Raw genomic sequence first — 23,451 nt, 5'->3', positions numbered from 1 at the left:
TGGTTTCTGACTCTCAATATTGAAAAGAAGTTATTTTTGGCCAAGGTAATGGTTATGATGTTGAGTGATGGTTGCTCTTAATTGGTGTGAACATCTGTTCGTATAGGGGAAAAACAGTACCTGAGACGTTCTGGAGCTGGCACAATGTCTCTGGCTTGGTTCCAGCTCTGCCCAGGGCTGCGGCCCACGAGCCACCGCGGGGCTCCAGGGCTGCCCCTTCCCCCACACGTACACCCCAGTCACGTTCCAGCACGGACATCATCTTCTCATGTCCCTTGTAAACTCCATTTTCCTTCTCCTGAGGAGACCAGCAGCTGCCCAAGGGGCAGTGCAGCCGGTTCCAACCGCGACCCCACAGAAGAGGCTTTCAGAGCCAGGCAGGCGGGTTTTTAGAAAGCAAGCAGGCTTTACAGGTGCTTAATTTCTCAGTGACATCCGCTTTTAACCCGGGAACACCCCGCCTCCAGGCCGGGCCTGGCCCCACGGCCGCGCCCCAGGGGCCTGAGGTGACGGAGGGCGCCGCTGGGCGCCGCGGGGGGCGGCGAGGCGTGTGCGGCGCTACTGGCGGCATTACGGTAGGGGGGGCGGGGTTGGGGGCGGGGCTTCAAACGTGGCGGCGGCTCAATAGGAGCGGGGCCGGGCGCGGCGCGGCTGGAAGGGCCGGGGCGGTTCTAGAAGCGCGGCGAGCAGGGCTGCGGGCTGGCGGGTGAGCTGCGCTGCGCTCGGCGGGGCGTGGGCGGGATGGCGGTGCCCCGGGGTGTCTGGGCTGGCGGTGGCGCGGCCGCAGGTGAAGCAGCGCCCGCCCCCTGCAGCGCTGAGGGGCTGTAGCCCCCCGCGGGTGAGCCGCTGCCGCAGCCCGCTCGGGGCTCCCCCCCTCCCCCGGGCTGGCGGGAGGCCCCTCCTGAGGAGAGCGGGGGAAGCCGGGGCCGGGCTGGGGGTCGGGCCCCGTGGGGGCAGCGGGCTCGGGGCTGACTGGGAAGGAGGGCCCGGCTTTCAGGTGCCGCGGTTCTGTGCTCGCCCGGCCCCCCGGCGGGCGCTGCCCGTGCCCCTTGCCTGGGGGAAAAAGCCGAAAATAACATAAAAAAAAATTACCGGGTTTCTCTCAACATGTTCGAAGTGTTATCGTTACCAAAACGTGGCAGGGCTGGTTCCCCTTTTCCTTGCCCTTTGGGGTTTGGGGTGACTGATGCCGCCGCTTGGGAAGGTCCTGGTGCCCGCCGCGTTGCTGGCTGTGTGCGCTGCCAGCTGCACGCTCGCAGGGCAGAGTGTAGGGTGCCTTGTGCTTCACAAAGGTGTTCAAAATCTGCTTGTTCTGCTCCTGTCTCATTCTGTTTTAACCTGAGATTGGTTTTCCCAAACATGCTTGTCCATGTGTGTGGCAGCGGGCGCAGCTGAGCTGGGGTGATGGCCCGGGGGCGCAGGCGGCCGCCGCGGCGGGTGCAGTGCAGCCTTGGTGGAAAAGGGCTGTGCAAGAGAGCAGCCTGGTATCAAAGTTAGCTACCACAGCTCAGCTGGGGCACAGTAGAGCAAAACATGCTTTTGACCAGACAGGAATAAGTTTATTTCAAGCAGCAAAAAATGCCCTTGTAACCTGAAAGCAAGAAGGAAAGACGGTGTGTAAATAAAGACAATGTTTGGAGCTAACTCTGTGGTGTTTGGTTTTCCTAGCCCGGCATCACCCGTGTTCTGTAGCAGTACAGAAAGTAGGCTTCCCTAGGAGACATTCTTGCAACAAAACCTCTGGCCCCTTAATTTTATAGGTGCTCTGTGCGGGTGAAGCTGAGCAGAGAGGCCACCACAGCCATCTTTACCAGGGTAATACTTCAGCTTGCTGGCATTAAGGACCTAGGAAATAATCCCACAGGTACGTTGGAAACATATATAGCAACCAATAACTGCCACTCATATTTTACAGGCAGAACATTATTCCACAGCTGTAAACTGGCATTGCTGTGACACTAAGAGACAAGAATTTTGCTTCTTGCTTATGCCATAATTTCTTGAGTTTCTGTTTTTTTAGTGTAGCTAATCATGCTCTGGGAAGCAGTGCAAGGAAGTATGAGCCCAGAGTATGATTATGTATTTCAAAGACAGTAACAGCAGAGGGAGCACAATTTACCGTTTAGTGTAAGAAGTTTTTTGCTCTAGGTTGAAGTCAGGAATCCAGTCTGTTTATAATTTCCATGCTGTGCATATTGGCAAACTTCCAAAGAAGCAAGCTGTAAACATAGATGTTTTTCCTATGAATAGTTCTGATTTTTCTGTATGGTTTTCAATATGTCTGAGAAATGAGAATGCAGTGTATTGTAGGGGGCAGGTTCTGGGGTGATCTCAGAATAGTCAACCCCTGCACCTCCGCGATAATGTCTGATTGTAATTAAATTGCTGATATTCATTGAAAGAAACAGTTTGCTGACAGTAGACCTTTTCCTACAAAAAAAACCCCTTATTTCTGAACAGGAGGATATTTTCCCTAATACTATGAGCCTGTGGAAGGTTAAGTATCATGGTAATATTAAAATTACGGGATTTGCAAAGTAAAATGCAGTCTAAATTTTAATATTGAAAAAATAAGCTCTAGTGGAAAAAGAGCATGCAGTTTTGCCATCTTCACTGACTGTGGGATTTGATCTAGGCTGTTTCATGTGGGGTGAGCTTGCAGATACTGCAGAGTAAGATGCAGGCAGATTTGCTGCGCTGTAGACTAGCGTGAATTTTCTTGCCTGCTGGAGTGCAGAAGAAACATTCTTCGTTATGGCTTTCAAAAAAACCTAACTGTTGGGAGCTAATCAAGAAGATTAATTTCTAAGATTGTTATAATGAAGGATGGCACAAGTTGTCCCATATTAGAAGAAATTCATACAGTTTTGCATGGATGTGCTGTATCCTTGTTAATGTGTGCAGGTGGACAACTTTTCTTCCTTTTGGCTTGCCTTGAAAAGTACAAGGTAATTGTGCCGTATTGTTTGTTAGCCAATTAGAGTTGTTTTCAGATGCACATTAAACCCTTTGGGAAGCAAGGTAGTGATGTTGGCATAAGCATGTTTGAGCAGTAAGTGCAACATGTACTGGAGAAGGAGCTGGGAAGCAGTTATTTGATGATGGAGGAAAGAGAACTCGCTTCTGAGGAGGCACCTAATATTGAAAGGGAGCACTGCCTCTCATGTCTCCCTGGGCGTGGCAGAGAGCTAGCTATTTGTAGCAAGGTAACTAGCTGCATGCTGCACCGGTGGTGGTGTGAATCCTGACATGAGGTTTGAGATATGATGGGGCAGTCTGAGTGGGGCACTGACAGGCGTTTATATCCAAAATTCTGTGGGTCAGAGGAGTAGCTGAATGCTGGATCATCTGAATTGATGTGGATAATGAATTTTGGCTCTGAATTACTTGTTTTGAAGTCTTCAGCTAGTGGTTGCTTTCTTAGGATAAAATTAATGTTTCCTTAGTATTTAATATTTTTTTAAAATAGTTTTATAGCTGCCACAATGTGCCAGGCATCTCCTGACTAATGTATCAGGCTAATCTGCAAGAATTGAAAAACTGCTACAACCTGGATGGTTTTTTATGACTGCTTTTCTTAGAGAAGCTTGTCCTTGGCAACATCCTGAAGATCTGTTTACAATTAAGCCCATCTTTTGGCTCTAAAAAAAGTATGTAAGCAATCTTGCAGGTTTTCTTGTATTATTTTCCACTTAAATATAATTAGCCTTATCTACAGCCATCAATAGTGATAGATTGTTGCCTGCTTTTGAAACTCCGTTGTTTGTGGAGGGGAAAGGGAATGAAGCCAGTTGCACTGTTACTACTTCATGCTGTGTCTGCAAGCAGTAAGATGGGGTAGAAAGCTGTGGCATTTAGAGAAGTCTCAAATGGAGTTGTCTCATCTGAGAGTTCAACCTCAAATTGCTGTTTGAGGATGGGCCATTCTTCAGAGCCTGGCATGTGGGCCTCCGCTGTATGTGCACCAAGAACCAATCTGTGGCCTGATGTGACTTTGAAGTAGTGATTTGCTTGTTAGATCTTGCCATGATACTTTAAATTTAGATACATGTGGAAACAGCATTTTAGCAGTGATTTTCCAGGTGTTTTTAATAGCATAGGCGAGACCAGAAGAGGAAATGGGCTGTAACCCTTACTTGTGTCATCAGCTTGTAGGCTGTTGCATCCTGGTGGTTCACAAAAATGGTATGTTAGCTTTTGACAGTATCTAGTTATACTACTTTGCATAGCAAACCTTCTTCCCCTGTAGCAAAGTGTGGGTCTGTAAGAATGGAATCTAACTAGGGAGTGGTAGTGTACCTCAGTTACTTGGAGGAAACCGTTGCTGTATGCTCTGGGGAAAAAAAAAGAAAAAACCCCAAACACCCAGAAACCCCACTCAAAACCTGGAAGAAATAGAAAACTAGATCTGTTAGGAGTAATTAAAATTTGTCATGAAGGAAACATCACAGAGGATGTCTGATGACCTAAGATACTGACAGAGCAGTGATTCCTGCTGTGAACTGTGCTCAGTATTAGTAACATTTTGATGTGGTGAGCTGGCAGTTTGCAGACCAGCAATGGTACGCAGGTTTTTGACTGTAATTTCATAAGGCTTAATGAAGTGTTGCACACTTAGTGTTCTTTTTTCACTTCTGATCTATCAATTATACAAGTTTTAATTGTTATCCAACTGTATTACTATCTTGGAGTGGCTGTGAGGTAATGTCACCTGAGTTCTGTGGGTTGGAGGCTTGAATACAGACTTGGGAAGAAATGCATTCACAGGGGCTGAAATTAACCCTCTGAAGCTCCCCCCAGTCTTTGGAAAGGAAGGTGACTTTGCTGGTAGCAGTTTGGAGCAGCTAAATCACACCCCAGCTCCGTACCTCCCCTGGAGAAGCCCCATAGCAAAGGGAGTGCTGTCATGTCTCAGTAGCGGAGGGAAGGAATACTGCAGGGTTTTTTCTGGAGTTAATGTGATCCAAATGAGAGTTCACAATACAGCAAGTCACACTGGCTAGATTTGCCACAATAAGCAACAATAAGGGGTATGACTTTTCTTCTTTAGACTGCATAGGCTGGTCATGTTCCACTTAGTTTAATTCTCCTCCATGAGAAGTCTGTGCAAATCTGGAGCCTGGATGAAGGCCTTGTTTTTGTCAGTCCATTTTTAGTTAGGCTATCAGGCAATTGGAGGGTTTCTTCTGACTTGTTTTTTTTCTTCTGAGGACACCCTTATCTGGGAATTGGAACTGACGGGAGTGAACAATCAGCCATGAGACAGCACAACTTGCATCTTCGGTTACCTATCCTGTATGCTGCTACTATTACGTTATTTTAAAAGGCGGCAGAATGCAAATCAACTTCCCTTGTACACAGTGGTACCAACTGTGAATGGTACTTGCTGAGTCTTTTTTTGTGGGGTGAAGATGGAGAGAAAAGTTCATGTTTTTAGGGTCTCTAACTTTGGCTTATGTGGGTAGGTGTGCTGCCTGCTGTCTGAAGGAGGGCTCTGTTAGGGTCATGCTCTTGTTCTGTGGCATACAAAGGAGACTGCATCCTATCAGTTTGATCAAAAGTGGGAGCCCTAAAGTGACTGGATGAGTAATAGCTTCTTGTTTCTTCTGACCTGAAAAAAGTTATCCCTTTGGCTCATGTGGGAGCTGGCTTGAATCCCCTGTGACTGGATATGAAATTTGGGGTGGATGAGAAACTGATAACGTTGGCAGATGTGCAAGAAACTTTTGTAGGTCAGGTCCATGTTTTTATCTTCTTGATTAAGATTTTTTAGAAAGCTTATTTAATAAAGAATTCTGTCTAACTTGTGGAGAAAAAATTCCATCCTGGTCTATTTTGTCTAGAAAACCCTTTTTCCCCTCTGCCAGTGCTCTCTGAAGTCTGACAGCACTCTTTCCAGTGGGAGCAATGATTCATTGAGGTCTCACACTCTAAAGAAGTGTCTGTACAATATCCCTTTGGTTAGTTTTTAGCTTTGCTGGCTGGCACATTCAAGGGAAGGAAAGGAGCGAAACGTTAAGTATCTGTTACTGTATGCAGAGAAGTTTAGTTCTATCAGTGTTACTGGGACAGTTTCTCATTAGTGAGAGCTGTCTTGCAGGTAAGGCAGTGGTGTACGTGCTCATCTCAAAGGTATGTGTGGCCTTAGGAGCCCCATGCTGATGGCACTTGCCGTAGCCTGACAAGCCAGGGCACTGTGCTGCTTGTCCTGGGCCCTCTTAAAGCCCAGCTCAGCGCAGCCTGAACTGCCGGCTTCAGCTCCTGTGTGGGGAGGTTCTTGCAGCCCAAGGCTGAATGGAGCCCAGCTGCTCTGCTCAAGTGCTTGCAATCTGGTGCAGAGGAATGTTGCTGTTACCATGTAAGTATCCCTTTAATAAAAGGAGACCCTAAATTCACCTGTCCAGCATGATGTCTTAGTCATTTGAAGATGCTGTTGAAAAGAAGCCAGGAAAGTAGGTTGTTTGTGCTATGCAGACTTCCTATCTGGCATTTCTATGCAACTAAGTTCTTTCATTCTCTGTTTGAATAAAACACAGTGGCTTTATAAACATTTGTCTCAGTTATTGAGGTAGGAGGTGCTAATGTCCCTTCTGCCTCTTACCCTCATTGTTAGCAGATGGTTTAGCTGTGGTGGGGTGGGCATGCATACGTGTGTGTATGCACACATGCTTGTGCTGTCCAAGAATGTGGTTATAACATTATGTTCAGCCTCCTGTAGTTAGTTATTTGTGCTGGTTTTCCAAGTAACAGCTGTGAAAAGAATGTGTACAAACAATTTGAAAACCCTGCAGCCAGGTGTCCTTGTTCAAGCAAGAACTGAGTTCTGTGTTTACTGAGGTTTCTGTTTATTGACTCAAGTAAATCTGAGTAGGATGGAAAAGCTGTTAAAGATCTGCTATAAAGACAAGCTGCTAGCTGTAGTAAGTGTTCTTCTTGGCAGATGTCCTCATCCATGAGAACATGGTGGGGAGGTGTAGAGCAGAGAATGTAGAGTTCTGTTTTAAGAGGAAAATTCCCTTGTAATTGTTTTGCCAGGTTTTGTGTAGTGTGTCCAAAAAAACACTCTGCGAAACAATGACAGGCTATGCAGATGGGACAGTTGTGGCTTAATATATCCAAATTAATGTACTTCCCAAGTGCTTTTGACTTGCTGTGCTTTCTGCTACATCACTTATTGTGGCTTTCGGTATTGGCAGACCTCTGCATGGTACTATTCATTCAGCTTTGCTCAATTCTCAGATTACCCATGTACTAGTTCTGAACTAACTTAAACAAGCAGTTTGGGAATATGTGGTTTGCAGGGGGGGTGAGAAACAGAAGAGAGAAAGGAGAAGACTTATTATAATGCCATGAGACATTTTCCTGCTTACTCATGCTTGCAAACTGTTGTGGTAAATGTTCATGATTCCTCATGCAGTCTTTTAAAGCAATCAAAAGAATAACTTAAAAATAATCATCTTGCCATGTGATAATAAATAGCAGAGAACAGAGTAATTACTAATGTCTTAGTGATGATAGTGATCACTGATGGTGTGTTTGGTGTTTACATCCTTGGCGCTGGTGAGCTCAGCTGAGGGTGAGGGCTGCTATCATGCTGTGGGCTTGAAAACCCAGAAGGAAAGAGTGATAACCACCTTTCACTTCTGTCTCATGATGTGCAGGCAGATAGATATATAGAGCCCCAAGGGAACAAGGAGCTAGAGTTGTTCAAGAATTATCTTATTTTAATACCTTCCTACTTGCTGCATTGCTTGAAATTTTGGGATATTCTGTGTTTTTTCCCTTTTGTTCTCTGCTCTGTCCTCCTTTCTCATCAGATTTAAGTGATGCTATTTTGCCCCAAATAGCTGCAGGTTGTTTACTGTATTTGGAGTCAGAGCAGGTTGCAAGCGGTCTTTTCCAGCCACCAGTTTACCCAGTTATGTTGGGTAGGAGAAAAGAATTGCTTGTTGAATTAAGGTGAACAGTTGTCATCATCCTTCTGCCACTGCGTGCATGGGTGTTCTGACAGCTCAGTGTTTGCTGAGAGCGGAGCTTGTATGTGGGGGCTGGCTGTGGTGGCTGTTCCTGATCAGTGAACAGGCGGTTCCAGTGAGCTGTGGGCTGATCCAAGTGCAGCGCAGGCTCCTCATAAATTCTGCATAGGAGGCAGTCCTGGCCATCAGATCTACCAGGGGAATTATAGCTCCCAGGAGTCTGTTCTGTACAAACCTTGCATCCCTTACTTCACTTGGCTACTACCTTGTCTGCCTGTCTGCTCAGTCTTTCCCTTCCATGTCCTGTGTGGGTTGTGCTCTTAGAAATACAACAGCTTGCTTTCAGCCTCCATCTCAAGGGGCTAGGTTTCTAAGCTGGCACAGCCTTTGAAATACAGAAGTCATAAGGGTTGTGCCCAGAGGCCCATGTGCTGGAAAGATGCATCTTGAATAAGCAGAGCTGGAAATTTCAACTTCTCCAACCATTGCTGCCACTTCCACACTACAAAATGCTATATTTCTCTATTTGGCTGTCTCACTGTTTGTATTTCTAGACAGTTTATGTAACTGAGCTTCACAGTATGCTAGAAGTCTGACCATTTAATTTAGACTTTTGTTATTATTGGAATACAATACAAATTTTCATACTCTCCTATTTTCCAGCTATAATCATGCATGACGTGGAAGGCACTGAGCTGCCCTTGCAGAAGATTTTGTTCCCAATGTCTCAAGGGACAATATATTGCTTCTGTCATGTAAGCCTTCTATGGACTGCAGTGTCTTCAATGTAAATCCCAAAGAGTATATCAGAGAGCATTTGGTTACACATTGAGATTGTGTTAAGTAACAGCTTCTGTGGTCAAAGAAGACTTTTTCAAGCTTTACTGATTAGAATTCAGTCTTTCAAGGACCTAAATAATTTTCATGAGGGTGAAATGACTGAAGAGGAAGAATAATGCCTTGGATTTTTTTCTCACAAATATTAATCCTTTTTAGCCCTCCTTTTCCTTTTTGCTACAGGTTTGAGCAATCTGGAAGATGAAGCCCTGGCTACAGTTGGTGTTCTTTACCTGCATTTTCCTGGTCTGGCACACAGAAGCAGAGTTCTTCACCTCCATAGGTATGGAAGGAACCAATGCACAATGTTGTGATGAAGTTAATGTGATTGCAAAAACTGAAGTTTACAGTTGCAGCACATGGCTTTCTTCATATGGCCCTATCAAACACTGTCTATGTTAGGAAAAGCTACTCTGCTGCATCCTTGATGCTATTCTGAATTGCAAATCTTGCATCAGTGCAATTTGTTTGCACGTGGGTAACTTAGCACATTGTGAGCAACATGATACAAGCTTCTCCAGGGGCTCTGTCAGTTAAGTTAGACAGTGCCTGTGTTAAGAAATGTGCACCTGTCGTCAACTTGAACACAGTACAGACCTTATGGTAAAAAGTACAGTTCTGAATTTGATTTATGAAAATAATTGAAGTGATAAATATGTGGAATATTTTCTTTCACAGAACCTGAGATCTCCTGTCTTCTCAAAAAGCTAGAGTGAGGGGTCAGAAGGAAAAAATATCCCCCTTGTGTGTGTCTTGGAAGACTTGAATAAATACCAAAGAATTTACATTGTTATAAATTCTGAAAAGAAATTTATTTTTATGACAACTTAGTTCTTGTGTGCTAATGGCTGTGATGCAACCATGTATGACTGGTAGAGTGAAATAAAATAAACACCAACAGAGGTTTCTGCTGTGACTTGGTCTAATATTTTCCTGTGGAATACTGTGGGGAGTTCCCACCCCCCCCCCCCACCCCCCCCCCCTGCCCCAAGGATATTAGAGATTAACTAAACTGGCTGTTCTCTAACATACGCTTTGAGCTTGGTGGAGCTGTGTTTCTGAATGGTAAAACTCAAAGCTGCTAGTGGTTTCTTTTGCATCACTGTGTGGAACCACTCAGCCAGAGCAAGGCAATGGTGTTTCACTACCGAGCTCCAGCACATGCGCCTGTGCTCTGGAGTTGGCTAAACAGTATTTAACTACGTGTATTATTTGGTTTTCTTTTTCCTAAGTAGCTTTTTGTACAAAGTTACTGTGAGGGGTCACCTTTTCTTTACACTTAGCTGTTTCTGAACCTTTCCTAATGCTGAAAATAGCACAGCATGCTGACTTCCATCTGCTTAATCATGCCTTGTTAATAATTACTGTGGAATGCTGAAACTAATGCTGTGGCTGCATTTATAAATCTCATCCGGTCTTTCAGTGTTTGGTCTTTGAAAAGCAAAATTTGTCATAGCAATTAGGATTGACATGCTAGCAATTTCCACTAATGCTAATCAGGAGAGAGTTTGTGTGGCAGTCTAGAAACTTTAGTCTGAAATTCCTTTGTACTTCATGTTAGGCTGTGTTTCCACAGTTACCCATATTGAAAAGCTGTAACTTTAAGTGATGCCAATGGTTACACTAACAATTTATTAGTGTGACCTAATCTGTATCCATATGTAGAACAGATGCTTTGGCAACTATTTGGATCTTTTGTTGCTTTGACTCAATAGCTGTATTAATGCTAAACCTTTCTTTTGACTAGCTTGCATACAGTTATAATACTACAGGTTATTTGGAGGCAGTTGCAGCAAAGGTATGTAAGCCACTGAAACTGGGATTTTAAAAGCCTCTTGAAGCATTTAAATGCCAGACCTGTATGTATAAATAGTTGTTGTGGTTTACAGGCATTGAAGTGCACACCCTCAATTTGTCTGTTCTTTGTGGTGGTTTTAATAGCCCTAGAGCATTTAAGGTCTGTCTTCTGTGCTGTTGGAAACTGTTACTTTTTTAGGTCTGATTAACATTTGCTCATACTCTTGTTTTTTAGGTCAAATGACAGACCTGATTTATGCAGAGAAAGACTTGGTACAGTCTTTAAAGGAATATATCAGAGCAGAAGAGACCAAGCTCTCTCAGATTAAAAGGTGGGGAAGAGGTTTGCATAATGAAGGGTGACAAAATGGCTCATCTGTGTTTGATTACACCACAGCTTTCTGTCATTACTTCTTGCTGCTGGATCTTGTTAGTATTTCCTCAGAATCAGTGATACCATAGGTACTCACTTGGTTGTAATTTATTCCCATAAACCTGTAGAGAAGGGGCCCTGCTTCAGATATCATTTAGACTTTGTCTGCTTGTTTAGAAACTGTCTGCTGGGCTCTTCCCACTTTTCCCTTTCCTTGTACCATTACAGTGCTCCTGTGGAGAAGACTACTTATGTCAGAGGAGCCTTGCCCACTTGTGAGTTAAATGCCTCTGGGTGCCAGCGCTCTGCGCTGCCTGTTGTTTCACAGCACTGGCACTGCTTACGGTGAAGTGTGGCAGTTGCATTTAGTGGAGCATGCACTGAATCCCCAGCTTCCTTCCTGTATTGGCTTTCCCTTCAGGGACAGCTTTCCTGCCTTGTTCCCATCAGTTGCTGACCTGGCTACGGCACATCTGAGACATTATCCTGATTGCTTAGATCACTTGAAAGGCTCTTGCTGACAATCAGTGTTCTCTGTGTCCGTTGGGAAGACTGTTCATGTTTTCTTGAGCTGAAAGTAGTATCTAATAGGGTGTGACACTAGTCTAAATGAGGTCCAGGTTCTGTAGAGCTGAGTGTCTTTAAATGGAGCCATGTTTCAAAAAAAATTCTAAACTCCAGGCTATATGTAGTGGTTTGATCTTCCTTTGGGGCTATAGGGTGGGGATGGGGCTATGGAGCAGTGAAATGATAGGAATGCCTTGGCACTTGTATATACACAGATGTTAATTTCTTGAAAAGCTGCCTTTTCGAGCAAAACATTGATGTGTGTGAGTGCTTTTTTAATGTGTTAAGTGTTCAGATGATTTGTATTTTGCTGTATTTGTAAGCAAGAGTATTCTATCACTGCGTCAGTATTTGAGTCCTTGTATCCTGCTAGTGTATGAAGCATATACTTGGTAACAGAGGTGCTAAATTCTATCATTTGAATATAGTAATGCTTTTCAGCATTGTGTGTTACTTCCAAAATTCAAAATCATTGTGTTGTGAGTAAAGAGGCTAGAACTTGACTGTATTATTTGCAAAATAAATATTAGGAGCAGTGAAAGTCTAAAAAGGGAGTGCAGGTAAGACTGGTCTTAAGTATGTTAGATGATCTGATATCCCTACAAAGGATCTCTGGAATCTTTTGTTTTCTGTTGCAGCATCACAGTACAAAGAAGCCAGGTAGTCTGACAATATTTTATCTGTGCTTATGTGAAGTTGTTTGTAACCATAGTTCATTCATGGCTTACTGAATTTGAGAATACATGCTCAAAGGGGACTTTGAGTCCAGTTCAGTTGAGTTCAGTTCAGTGCAGGGACTTTGAGTTCAGTTATTAGCTTCTCAGCAGTGTTTTCTTCCTGTTGAGTATCAGAGGAACACATAGCTTGGCCAGGTGTTTGTGTTGAGGGATAATATGAAGGGCAACAGAAGAAATTCTCACTGTAGCATCAGCAATGTAGTTGGCAGTTCAAATGTACTGTGACCAGAGGATGAAGTTTCCCACTAACTACTGCTTCAAAGCTGACCAACAGTGTAATCTGGGTGGCTGACAGCACTGCCACTGTACTTTCTGAGGGTTTCCAGTCTGAAAACCAAAGTTTAGGATTTAGTTTCTGTAAAGCTAAAAAGCTCTTGGAGTTTTATTTATGTTTTTACTAAGAGATAGATAAATGACAGTCATGGTGATTGTGTGCTCTATGTCATTGTTTTCTGAAGTGTATTGTGCTGAAAATTAATGGCTAGACTCATTGCAAGTGACATGCATGCATACAGTAGTAAGGCTTGAAGTAGTAAGCAGGGAAACAAATCCCTTTTAAAAGAAAGACTTGTAATTTACAAATCAGTTGTACTTCGCTCTATCTTTGTGAAGTTGAAAGCTTGAGAGGTAGTGATGATGGTGAAAGCAGCAATAAATTGATTGTAGCTGTGTAATTGGAATGACTTAAGAAGGAATATGTGCGTTTGTAAATTGTTCTCAGACTGAGGTATACACTTCCCATTCCAGCTGGGCTGAAAAAATGGATATACTGACTAGCAAATCGACCTCTGATCCAGAAGGGTATCTGGCACATCCTGTAAATGCATATAAGCTGGTGAAGCGTTTAAATACAGACTGGCTGGAATTGGAAAACCTAGTTCTTCAGGATACAACAAATGGTAAGTGGGGAAGATATCAGGAGGTAGCCTTATGACACAGTTGCTGCTTATATTCTGAAAAGCTGTGAACTCGGCTGTGGTTTAAATATTGTTGCTAAGCTTGTTTGAAACTTAAAGTAATGACTGGCCTCTTGTTTACACATTACCTGAGTGAGTGAAACTTGCCACTGAAACACATTTCAGTCAGGACTCAAGCTGGTACTTGTTTTGTTAAGGGAAAAAGGGGAGAATAGGATATGCTAAAGTTGTTGGCTATGTTGACAACTATTGTTTTATGCCTAGTCTTGAGCTTTATGTTCCTTTATATGTAAAACTCACTTATCTGCTTTCCCAGTCTGTTGCTTATTTTCGTGATCATTGTTTTTTTGACCATGTTGATCAGTGTGTAAGACTTAAGAATCAAAATGAGACCCATGCTGCATCGTTGAAGGCATTCATATCAGCCCCAGCACTGGAGTTGCCAGATGTTGTAGTTGGTCTGTTGATAACAGGATAATACACAATTGCTATCGGTAAACCTAGCCTTCTGAATCAAATGTTTCCAGTACTAATCTTTGGTTTTGCATCATTGTCAAAGTGTCTGCCTGAATTTGCTTCCACAGTTTTGTTTTTTTAAATGGAGGTTTATTTTTACTGGATCCCTGAAAGTAAGGGAGAAGAGACTGTTTTCGGGCAGAACACATGTTTTCCCTTTGTACTCTGCATATGCTAAAGTTTAGGTACTTGGAAGTTTTATCCAGCTAAGATTTTTATTGCCTTTTGGAATAGTCATCCTAGATGGAAATAAAATACTCAATTCTATTGAGTATTTTTGTCATTAATTCTTTTTCTAAAGGCTTCCTTTTCTAGTTCTGCTTGCTGTGTGACTGGAAATGCCTGGGTGGTTTTCCTTCAGTTAATCGCCCTGCTTCTACCCAACCAACCTGCTGTGTAACCTTGATATGTTTATGTAGTTCACTTATTTTATTTCTAAATGTCATCTGGTTTTACTTGTCAAGTTTAAAAGCCTCTTAGTGAGTAAGGCTGTAGCCCTATTTAGGGGATCCTGGATCAGAGTCTGTGTCCCTTGGGCTGAGATCCTGAAAGCTCTCGTGGCTTTACAGGTTGGAGTACAGAATCTGAAATTGTCCAGTATGAGGATCTGCAGTTGTCTCTCGATAGTTCCAGAGAACTGATGAAAGCTCTTAAGCTTTCATGCTAGAAAGAGATTACGGGAAAATGAAGATCATAGATTCACATTGTACTTTGGTAATTGTGTAGCACAAGAAAGCTAAGAGTTTTGGTTATTTATCCTTTATCTTTTGCTTGTGAGCTGTATTTCTTAATGGGACAGAAAGCATTGTGTTTATAACTTGGGAGCCTAATAAGACACTTAAAACCTGGATTATTTGAATCTCAATTCCCAAAACACAGCAGGTGTTTCCTTTTCTGTGGTAATCTGGTACTGATATTTATCTAAACTCTGGAAGTAACATCTTCCCCTTTTACTGCAAAGGATTTATTACAAATCTGACAATTCAGCGTCAGTTTTTTCCAACTGAAGAAGATGAGACTGGAGCTGCAAAGGCTCTGATGCGCCTGCAGGACACATACAAACTGGATCCTGAAACCCTCTCTCGAGGAAACTTACCAGGTAAGTGCACAAAGGTCTCCTGCTTTAAAAGGAACTGGTAACATCCTCAAGCTCTTTGCAGAAGGTGTTTCTCTCCAGAAGTCTCTTTTTCCGTAGTGAGGAAGAACCGTGATGCTGAGTGTCTGTGTGGCTTCAATTCTTGAGGACATTATCTATGTCAGTGCTTTGAGAACCTACCCAAGCCAGAGCTATGGTCCGCAGTAGCGTGCAGCTCAAGTAGTGTGTTTTTTAAAAATTAGTATTACTTAAAAGAAAATGCTGGCTTTTATGATTGGTATACCAAAACAACAAAGGATGACATACTTTCTTGTGCTAGTTGCTGTGTAAGCAGATAACCATGGATACTTCCTGCCCCAAATAACTTATGAACCAAGGGAGGGAGCTGCTCCATAATTCATTGCTCTGGCTCTTACAAAGCTTGGCTCTGTTCTTGTTCGTTGTGGTCTTCCAGTGAGGCTGTGGTTGAATAACTTTGCTTCTGCTCTTTATCTGTGAAATGAGGATTAATAGTGTTTGCCACAGAGATGTTTTGGAAAGTGCATAGTATATTGGGATGCTTCAGTGTTTTGGCAGCTGAGTCCTGATAAATGTTTGTTGCTGCTTATGAGAGGCTTACTGAGACAGGTTATGGTTGGTAGCAACACCTTGTTTACAAGCTGAATAGGCTTTGCTGAAGTGTAGGTAGAGCAGCTGACTGTATAGTTTTAGTTATATTTAGGTTATTAACAATGAACTTAAAGTCTTACCCGTGTATCTGCTGAGCTGGAGCAACCAGAAATCAGTGCAGTTAGTCAAATGGATACACAGTTTGTATTAATAGCCATCAGCTTTCTTACGCACAAATACCCATCTCCAGTAACGAGCAGACAAGCTAGCCCTGCATTTGGTCAGGCTTCTCTGATCATCTACCGGTGTTAATTTGTAGGTTCAGTAAAATCTGTTAAGCTGCTAGTCTGCTCAGCTTTTGTCTAAACAGAACACTCAATAGCTTAATGCTGTAATTTCTATGTTAAATGTCTCAATTTCCAAAGGAATTAATGCACAGAATTAGGATAGAATTTAATCTTTAACTCTGAGGGTGATCAGTTCAGTACAGAACCTAAAATATTGTGAAAGTATTGACTTTTAGAAGCCTTTTTGGATGATGAAAATGTGTATTTACAGATGTTCCTCAATGCGCCCATGTATTTGAAGGCAAAGATGCTTCTGTGTGGATTGCTTAAAGCTATCCTTTTGGTTTTAGGAACAAAATATAGATCAACTTTGACAGTTGGTGACTGCTTTGGTATGGGGAAGACTGCTTACAATGATGGAGACTACTATCACACAGTGCTCTGGATGGAACAAGCCTTAAAACAACATGATGAGGGGGAGGATACAACAGTCAGCAAAGTGGAGATCCTAGATTATCTCAGCTATGCTGTTTTCCAGTTTGGGGATTTACACAGAGCCATGGAGTTTACCAGGCGCCTGATATCCCTTGGTAAGAACAAAAGACACCCTATCCTAGCACTCGGGAGTATTGCCAGCAACAGAGCCAAGAGCAGTCATGGCCCATACATATTGGTGAGCTGACTGGAAGGATATCATGCCAGGTGACTTAAAATAAACATAGGTCCTGGAAAAGACAACTATTCTACATATGCATGAAATAACTTTAGCAAGCTGACTTATAGTCCATGCAGTTATTACCCAAAGACCAAATGTGTGTCTGACTGCAGTACCTGTGAGCTTTGCTTCAGTGCACTGACACACTGTGTTTGGTAGCGGTTAAGTCTTGAGTTTCTCGAGTGGAGATAAAGACTACCACAGACTTGGGCAGTGTGCTGTAACTTCTGTAAAGTCCTACTGACTTCATATACTCCTCTTCGTTCCTCAGTGCAGGTATTTTTTGATGCCGAAAGACTACCTTACCTGAGATCTTAAAGTATTTATTTTTGAATATTTAGAACAGGTTGAGTTTTTTAAAACCTCCTTTTCTCTCAGGTCTGTTTCTAGCTTTTTCTTGGGTAAGCAAATAAACATTGCTTTCTATCCAACTTTGCCTACTTCCTGCATAGAGTTAACATCTGCTGTGTTATGTATTTGTGTTTTTTCCTTAACCAGCTGTGGTTCTTAGTTTAGATGTTAGTTGCATCCTGAGTGTGGTTGAAACCTTTCTTTTGAAAAATATGTATCGGTCTAATTTCTGCAGGCATTGGAATTCATAAATCAGAATCTAGAAGAAAAAGAATATGTATTGAATCTAGCTCCTTCTGCAATAGGGTTTAGCACTGACAGCAGAATCCAAATCCTTATCTGCACCAAACAATGGAACAGACTTGGCAGTCCCCTCTGGGAGCAGCAGCTTTCTCTGCTCTGGGCTCAACTTCCTCGTCTGGCTACTATTAGCCTAAGCTGTACTAAGTGGTTACTTCAGTGGCCTTCTGGGTTAGTTGTGTAAGATAAACACAGTTAAGTTTGGGAGGGCCAGAAGGGAAAGAAAGTTTTCTAGGTGCTGGTGTCCAGAAACATTGGTGATGGGAAATTGTTCCTTCTTAGTTATGCTGGGTGAAGACCTATTGATGATGATTATTGATTCAACTAACATGATTAATACATCACTAATAAGTTCAATGATGGTAGTGATCCAGGATACCTCCCATATAAGCCTGTTACAGACATCTAGAGATGGATGCTGTGGGTGGGCTGCTAAAGTGGTAATGCATACCTGTGAGCTTCCCAACTGTGAGGAAGTCTTTGGGACTGAAGTTTGTGGCTGGGACTCCCTTGCAGTCCTTGGCTAAAGCATGCTTGCACAGTGTGAATGAGGAGCATGGTGGAAGGGAGGGGTGCAACAAGTAGACTACCTTGATCTCTGCTGATGAGCTTCATGATCTGCTTATCTTAAGTAGAACTGGTCAGAAAAGCTGAAAGGAAAGGAGGTATGTGAAGACCAAAACCATTTGGATTTGTGTGTTATTTCCCCCCCACCCCCGGAATACAAGTTTTGTGACAGATCCTTACAGAAAAGATTCTTTTGCACACTATGCCTATCTTCCCTCTGCAAAGACAGAAATTTCCCGGTGCCGATGCCTTTGATTGCCTGATAGTGCTTTAAGAAGGGGAGAACTATAGTTGTCTCTGATACAAAGACCTGTTTGTGTTAACAGTTCCTGAGATTACATACCTCACTGGTTCTGTCTGTTTTTCTCCCAATGAAGACAGTACTCATGAGAGAGCAGGCAGTAATCTGCGGTACTTTGAGAAGTTGCTGGAGAAGGAGAGAGAGGAAGAGAAGAAAGAGAGGTCAATAAACAAAACCGTGACAACAACAGAACCAGTGGTGCAAAGTGGTGCCTATGAGAGGCCTCTTGACTACTTGCCAGAGCGTGATATCTATGAGGCCCTTTGCAGAGGTGAAGGGGTAAAAATGGTAAGAGAAAGGCAAAAGTTTCTTGACTACGCGGCCTTTGCATAAGGGTGATCAAGCTTGGTGGAACGTGTTAAGTTTTTTCTTTGTGAAACTGTTTTTTTAAGAAAAAATTAAATGTAGTTCTGTCCAGGCTGAGATCTGTACTTTGTCTTGGCCTCTCTATCTTTAGCTGTTAATCCTAGACAGAAAACCAGCTTTCAACTGTAACTCTTCAAGGTTGAAAATTGATTGGTTCTCCTCAGTCTGCCTGCTCGGCCATTTCAAATGCTGGCTGTAAATATACTTGGAGGCTTTTTCCACTAGAGTTGGTTACGCTTTGCCACACTTACGGAATCGTGTTGTTCCTTCCTTTTTGCATCTTAGACATGTCCTTGTGCTGCAGTGACTATTTTGACCAGCCAGTCTCTGTTACTTCTTGAAAATGTGGCTTTAATTCACAGTGCAGGGAAAGGAATCCATTTATTCCATCTGCATAGTCTTAATCATAAGAACCACACTTTATTTACAGGTGGCTGTTGGTGCAATTATTTGCTTGATCTGTAACCTATTATGATTTAGTTCTCCTGAACTTTAGTGTTTTGGATGTTGCTCAGTGGTATCTTGAGTGGCATATGTTGCTCTTTATTTGCAGTAAATTGCAGAATCACTCATGCTTACCTCTTAAATTTGCTAGTCAGCTGATGACTTTTACAGTGTTTGTGGAATGAAGCTCACTTTCCTTTTTTTGTCTTGCCTGTTTTTAAGTTCATGAAAAGTGGTTAAGCAAACAATGTTTTGTTTGGCATTTTGTTTCAGACACCTCGAAGGCAGAAAAGGCTCTTTTGTAGGTACCACGATGGAAATAGAAACCCTCATTTGCTCATAGCTCCCTTTAAGGAAGAAGATGAATGGGATAGCCCTCATATTGTACGGTACTATGATGTCATGTCTGATGAAGAAATTGAGAAAATTAAACAACTAGCTAAGCCAAGGGTAAGTTTCCCCTCTTCCATCTCACTAATGACTGCTAATTCCATGCTTTAATCTCTGTTAGCAAAGACTAGGCAAAGGATTTGAAAGATCTGGTTTCATACTACAGATGATACACTGCAGCTGTGAGCCTAAGGGGAACGATTTCGAAACTGCCTGGTGATGTAGGACCATAAAGCCCAGGCTCCTGAAGGTATTTATGCATTGTTGCACTTAATTATGTGAAGTTCTCAGTAACTGGCTTAGAAACCTTTTAGGAAACTAGGCACTCGACCTGAAAAGGTAGATGACTGACTGACAGTGATAAAGTAGGATGTCCAATATACCTGAAGCCTGCCTTTTGAAATGGAGCCAAACTTCACATGAAAATTAAAAAAAAGCCTAAATTCAAAGAGAAGTGGAAAGAAACAATGTGTTGGTTTTTAAGTTGTGCTAGAAGAATATCTAGAGGCTTGGTTTCCTGCTTCAGGTAACCTGGAATCCACTGCTGCTGTTTCAAACTGTTGGCTAGACCTGCAAAGAGGCAGGCACTTTAGATGCTGTGGTGCATCCATGAGTGGAACTCTGGTGTTCTCCTGAGGCTGTACACGGCTCATTGGAAATAATGTGATACAGTTAACACAGTGGAGAAATCATTTGTGCTCTTAAATAATTTCCTATTTGGGACTTGAAGGATGGAGTACTTGGAGCACTTAGCTCTGACCTTTCCACCTAGGTAGCTGTCTGGGCAGCAAAGAAACAGATGTGACAGCTTCAGCATGCTAAGTGTAGATTCAACTCAAATGCAGTAGCTTTGAGTAGCAACCCTAGTTTTGATGCAATACCAGTTACCCATGGTGTGAATTCTAATGACTGCACACAATAAAAAAGCAGCTACCTAATGCAAAGCTAGTAATTACCCTGTCTGATTTTTTTCTGGAGGTGGAATTTCCTGTCTGTTTCCTTTCTGGCAAAAAAGTGTGGCAGTGTGAGGTCAGTAGTAGACGCTACACCTTTTTTGTCAGGTCTAACAAGCATGTAAAATGAAAGGCTTCTATTTTTATAGAAGAATAGTTCATTTTATAACTCCTCTAGCTACTGCTATGAAGAGTGGTATATTGAAGTTCCAGTCAAGAATTACCCTTCTGTATGTATTTCTAAATGTAAACATATAGTTAGGTTGAGAAACTGATGCTTCCTAGGAACATGAATAATTTGGGATGTTTGTGAAGCTGGACTTCTATGACTACCAGCCAGCCATGGGAGTATTGGCAGAACACTTCTGTCTCAGTGAGGACTCTCACCTCCATAAATGGAGACTTTTTCCTATTACATCATACTGTAAAACTTCAAGAGCTTCAGATGAAATGGAAACATTCAAATAGGGTGTGTCACAATCTATTTTATCAAAATAAGGACATTCTAAATAAGACAGATTTTTTCTTTTAGTGTTTTCCCTTTTTATTGAAAGATTTATTGAAAATCTTAAGTCTTGCTCACTGAGTTTTGCTTATATTACTAATAGCATAGGAATTTTTCATATAATCTATGTAGTGTAGAACTGGGACCACTTCCTGTAAGAATAGGTAAATATTGTGGTCTTAAGCTTCAGATGAAAGTTTTCACACAAAGCAAGCATTGTCTTAATTCGTTGGGGTTTTTTCTAAATCTATAGCTTAGCTGCAGGAATAGCTTTAAATTCTGCAGTACTACTGAAAGAATGGGAAAAGCAAGTCCTGTAATGAGATGGTCCTTAATAAATATAGCTTAATTTCAGCCAGGAAATTTTAGTTAGCAATCATGGAAGCTTTGACAGAACTCTGAAGTAGTGTGTTAGTTTTGGGCTCAGAAAGATGAGCACTTCCTTTGTTCTAAAATGTATTTGCAAGAAATTTCTACTTTGGGGTCCAAGAACTTTAACATTATCTGCAGTTTACACTGCCAATACTTTTTGTAGAGAAACAACATCTGTATGTGATTGAGAGTAGCTGTATTCAAGTTGGTTTTCATGCTTGTTTTGCAAAATGCAATCACTTGTTCTCCAATTCCAAAAAGTAGTTCCAGCTTCTCAGGCAATACATCAGAGCTGGCTGGGAAGGGTCAAGAAAATCCTTAACTTCATTGGTGTAGGTAGCATTGGGACAGGTCTGCCCTGAAAGTATAAGAACCCAATTCCCAAAATTCTGGCTGTTCCCTGCAATACAGGCATGGCTGAGCAGGCAAAAAAGTGTGGAGGGAGACACATGAATATCTTCAAACTCATTGCTATAGGGTTTCAGCAATATGGAATTTCAGAAGGAAAAGCCAATGGACTACATGCTGAATTAAATGTAGACTCTCAAGAGGAAGACTGGGTAAAGCTTCTGACCAGTCCAGTGTGTTATGATGATTCTTCAAAGCCCAGCAAATTACTATTATAAGGCTGCGCTCTCCACCCTGAGAGGAAGCCTTACATTTGTCAGTTGGTTATAACAAGTGAGGTGTAGCTTGTATGTCTTAAAGAAGCCTGCCTATCAGAAAGAGGAGATATGTAATAATGTGAATGTAGCCAGCCTTATTTTAGTTCCGATTTGTTTAGGTCAAATGCTAGGTGCAGAAATCAAGCAAACATATACAAGCTTGAAAATGCAACAGAATGAAAAGTTTGGGAAGCTAAATTATATCACGAAAGCTATGCTTTGTTAAATGAGTGAAGAACAACATTCAGTCAGCCCAGCTCTTCTGTTATGATTTATGCAGGAGAAATCTGGAACAAAATAACAGTGAGTCAGAATTACAGCAACAGCTGTGCCAAAACTCTTGTATAGGGACAAGACAGCTGACATGGATTGTAAAGCTGGCTGGAGATGTAACTGAGGAAAAATGAAGGAAATAATTGACTGCATGTTCTGAAGAAAATGCAAATAAAAGGCTTTCTGTGACCTACAGTTAGGTGGAAGGAAGGAGGCATGATTTAAAGTGTGGTTTGCAGGAGTTAAATTTAAATGTGGTCTGAGTTTGCAAAAGGACTGTCGCAGTTCTTGGTCTCGGCTGCAAATGTAAAACCAAAGTGACTTGTGTTATGCTGGCAGTAGTCTATTGCTTTGATGCTACAGCAAACATAATCAGTCTTGCCAAGTTCCAGAATTGTCCTACAAATATGATGTGACCTAAGGGTGATGTGTTACTTACTGTTTAAAGTGTATGGGTGAGCTGTGCTTTTGCAAAGTTACCTTCATGGTGTAACAACTCAAACTGTCTCTGTGCATTAGATGTTCCAGGCATCTTCCAACTGGAAAATCTGAGCATGGTAATGTTGAGAGTTGCCTTCAGGAGTTTTCTGCCTTGGGCTTTGTATGTTGTGAGCTTCTGTTGTTACTTCTTGCCAATACTGACCCCAGCTGTTTAAAAAACGTACCTTCAAAACCTCTTTAGCAAGCAGTACTTATGGATTTAATGAATATCGTGGCTTGTGCAGTCAAATTCTTTTTCCAGGATCAAATACAGGTGATGGATTGCACTTGTTTCTGCATGTATTGAGCAGAAATAGGAAAAAACCTCTCTAGGTTGGAGCTATAACTTTCATCCAGTGATACACTGAAGTTGGACAGATCAGGTGTTGATTTTGGTTAAGATGAGAGGAAATTTTTTCTAACCTGTAGTTGATGTGTTTCTTTCCCCTTGGGATTTTTTTGACACAGCTGGCACGAGCCACAGTACGTGATCCCAAAACCGGTGTCCTTACAGTGGCTAGCTACAGGGTATCAAAAAGGTAAGCATAGAGAAGAGTTTAGCTTTAAGGTTTTTGTGCTTAACAGCTGTCACCTGCTACCTACAGCTGAACTGCTTTGCATGTAGCAAGAGCTTGCACAACAAATGCATGGTAAATGGCTCTTAGCTATCTGTCTTGGGGCAGAAGGATCCTTCTGCCTTGGGAAATGCGGTGCTGTGGTTGGTATTCCAAAATAATGTTTCAATCCTTCTCTTACGCTAGTTCATGGCTGGAGGAAGATGATGATCCTGTTGTGGCCAAGGTGAATCAACGAATGCAGCAGATTACAGGGTTGACAGTGAAAACAGCTGAACTATTGCAGGTTGGTACACCTGTCTTGTCAGACTTAATAGCAGTAAAATTAGCTGTTGGTTGGGGTGATCTGGTGCTTATGCAGATATAAACAAAGTTGGCCTGTACCTAGTCCCTCTTAGGGGTTCGTTCTATGGTGTGCTGACTACGCACACAGAGTAGGTAAGGCCTGTATGAAGAGTATGGGGTGTTTCCAGCTGCTGCTA

The 23,451-nt window shown here is 42.3% G+C and overlaps 1 protein-coding gene across 5 annotated transcripts in view; it reads left to right on the top strand.

Annotated features, from left to right (window-relative positions):
• The first annotated feature begins 598 nt into the window (after positions 1-598).
• P4HA2 (prolyl 4-hydroxylase subunit alpha 2) overlaps positions 599-23,451 on the top strand; it is a 30,575-nt gene continuing 7,722 nt past the window's right edge. For 4 of the 5 annotated variants that reach the window (XM_055719023.1, XM_055719025.1, XM_055719027.1 and 1 more), the window contains exons 1-11: positions 599-706; positions 1,761-1,864; positions 8,997-9,096; positions 10,846-10,942; positions 13,035-13,186; positions 14,682-14,819; positions 16,063-16,302; positions 18,023-18,234; positions 19,030-19,206; positions 22,863-22,933; positions 23,156-23,255. In XM_055719023.1, coding sequence (XP_055574998.1) covers positions 9,015-9,096; positions 10,846-10,942; positions 13,035-13,186; positions 14,682-14,819; positions 16,063-16,302; positions 18,023-18,234; positions 19,030-19,206; positions 22,863-22,933; positions 23,156-23,255 — 1,269 coding nt within the window. In that variant the 5' untranslated portion in view covers positions 599-706; positions 1,761-1,864; positions 8,997-9,014. Of the gene's footprint in view, positions 707-817; positions 839-1,760; positions 1,865-8,996; positions 9,097-10,845; positions 10,943-13,034; positions 13,187-14,681; positions 14,820-16,062; positions 16,303-18,022; positions 18,235-19,029; positions 19,207-22,862; positions 22,934-23,155; positions 23,256-23,451 lie in introns of those variants that run through there. The other variant, XM_055719024.1, reaches the window with a different exon arrangement.

The sequence above is a fragment of the Falco cherrug genome, chromosome 8, assembly GCF_023634085.1.
Source record: "Falco cherrug isolate bFalChe1 chromosome 8, bFalChe1.pri, whole genome shotgun sequence".
NCBI classification, from domain to species: Eukaryota; Metazoa; Chordata; class Aves; order Falconiformes; family Falconidae; genus Falco; species Falco cherrug.
The sequence above is the reverse complement of the archived record's forward strand: the minus strand, read 5'-3'. Positions and strand labels throughout refer to the sequence as shown.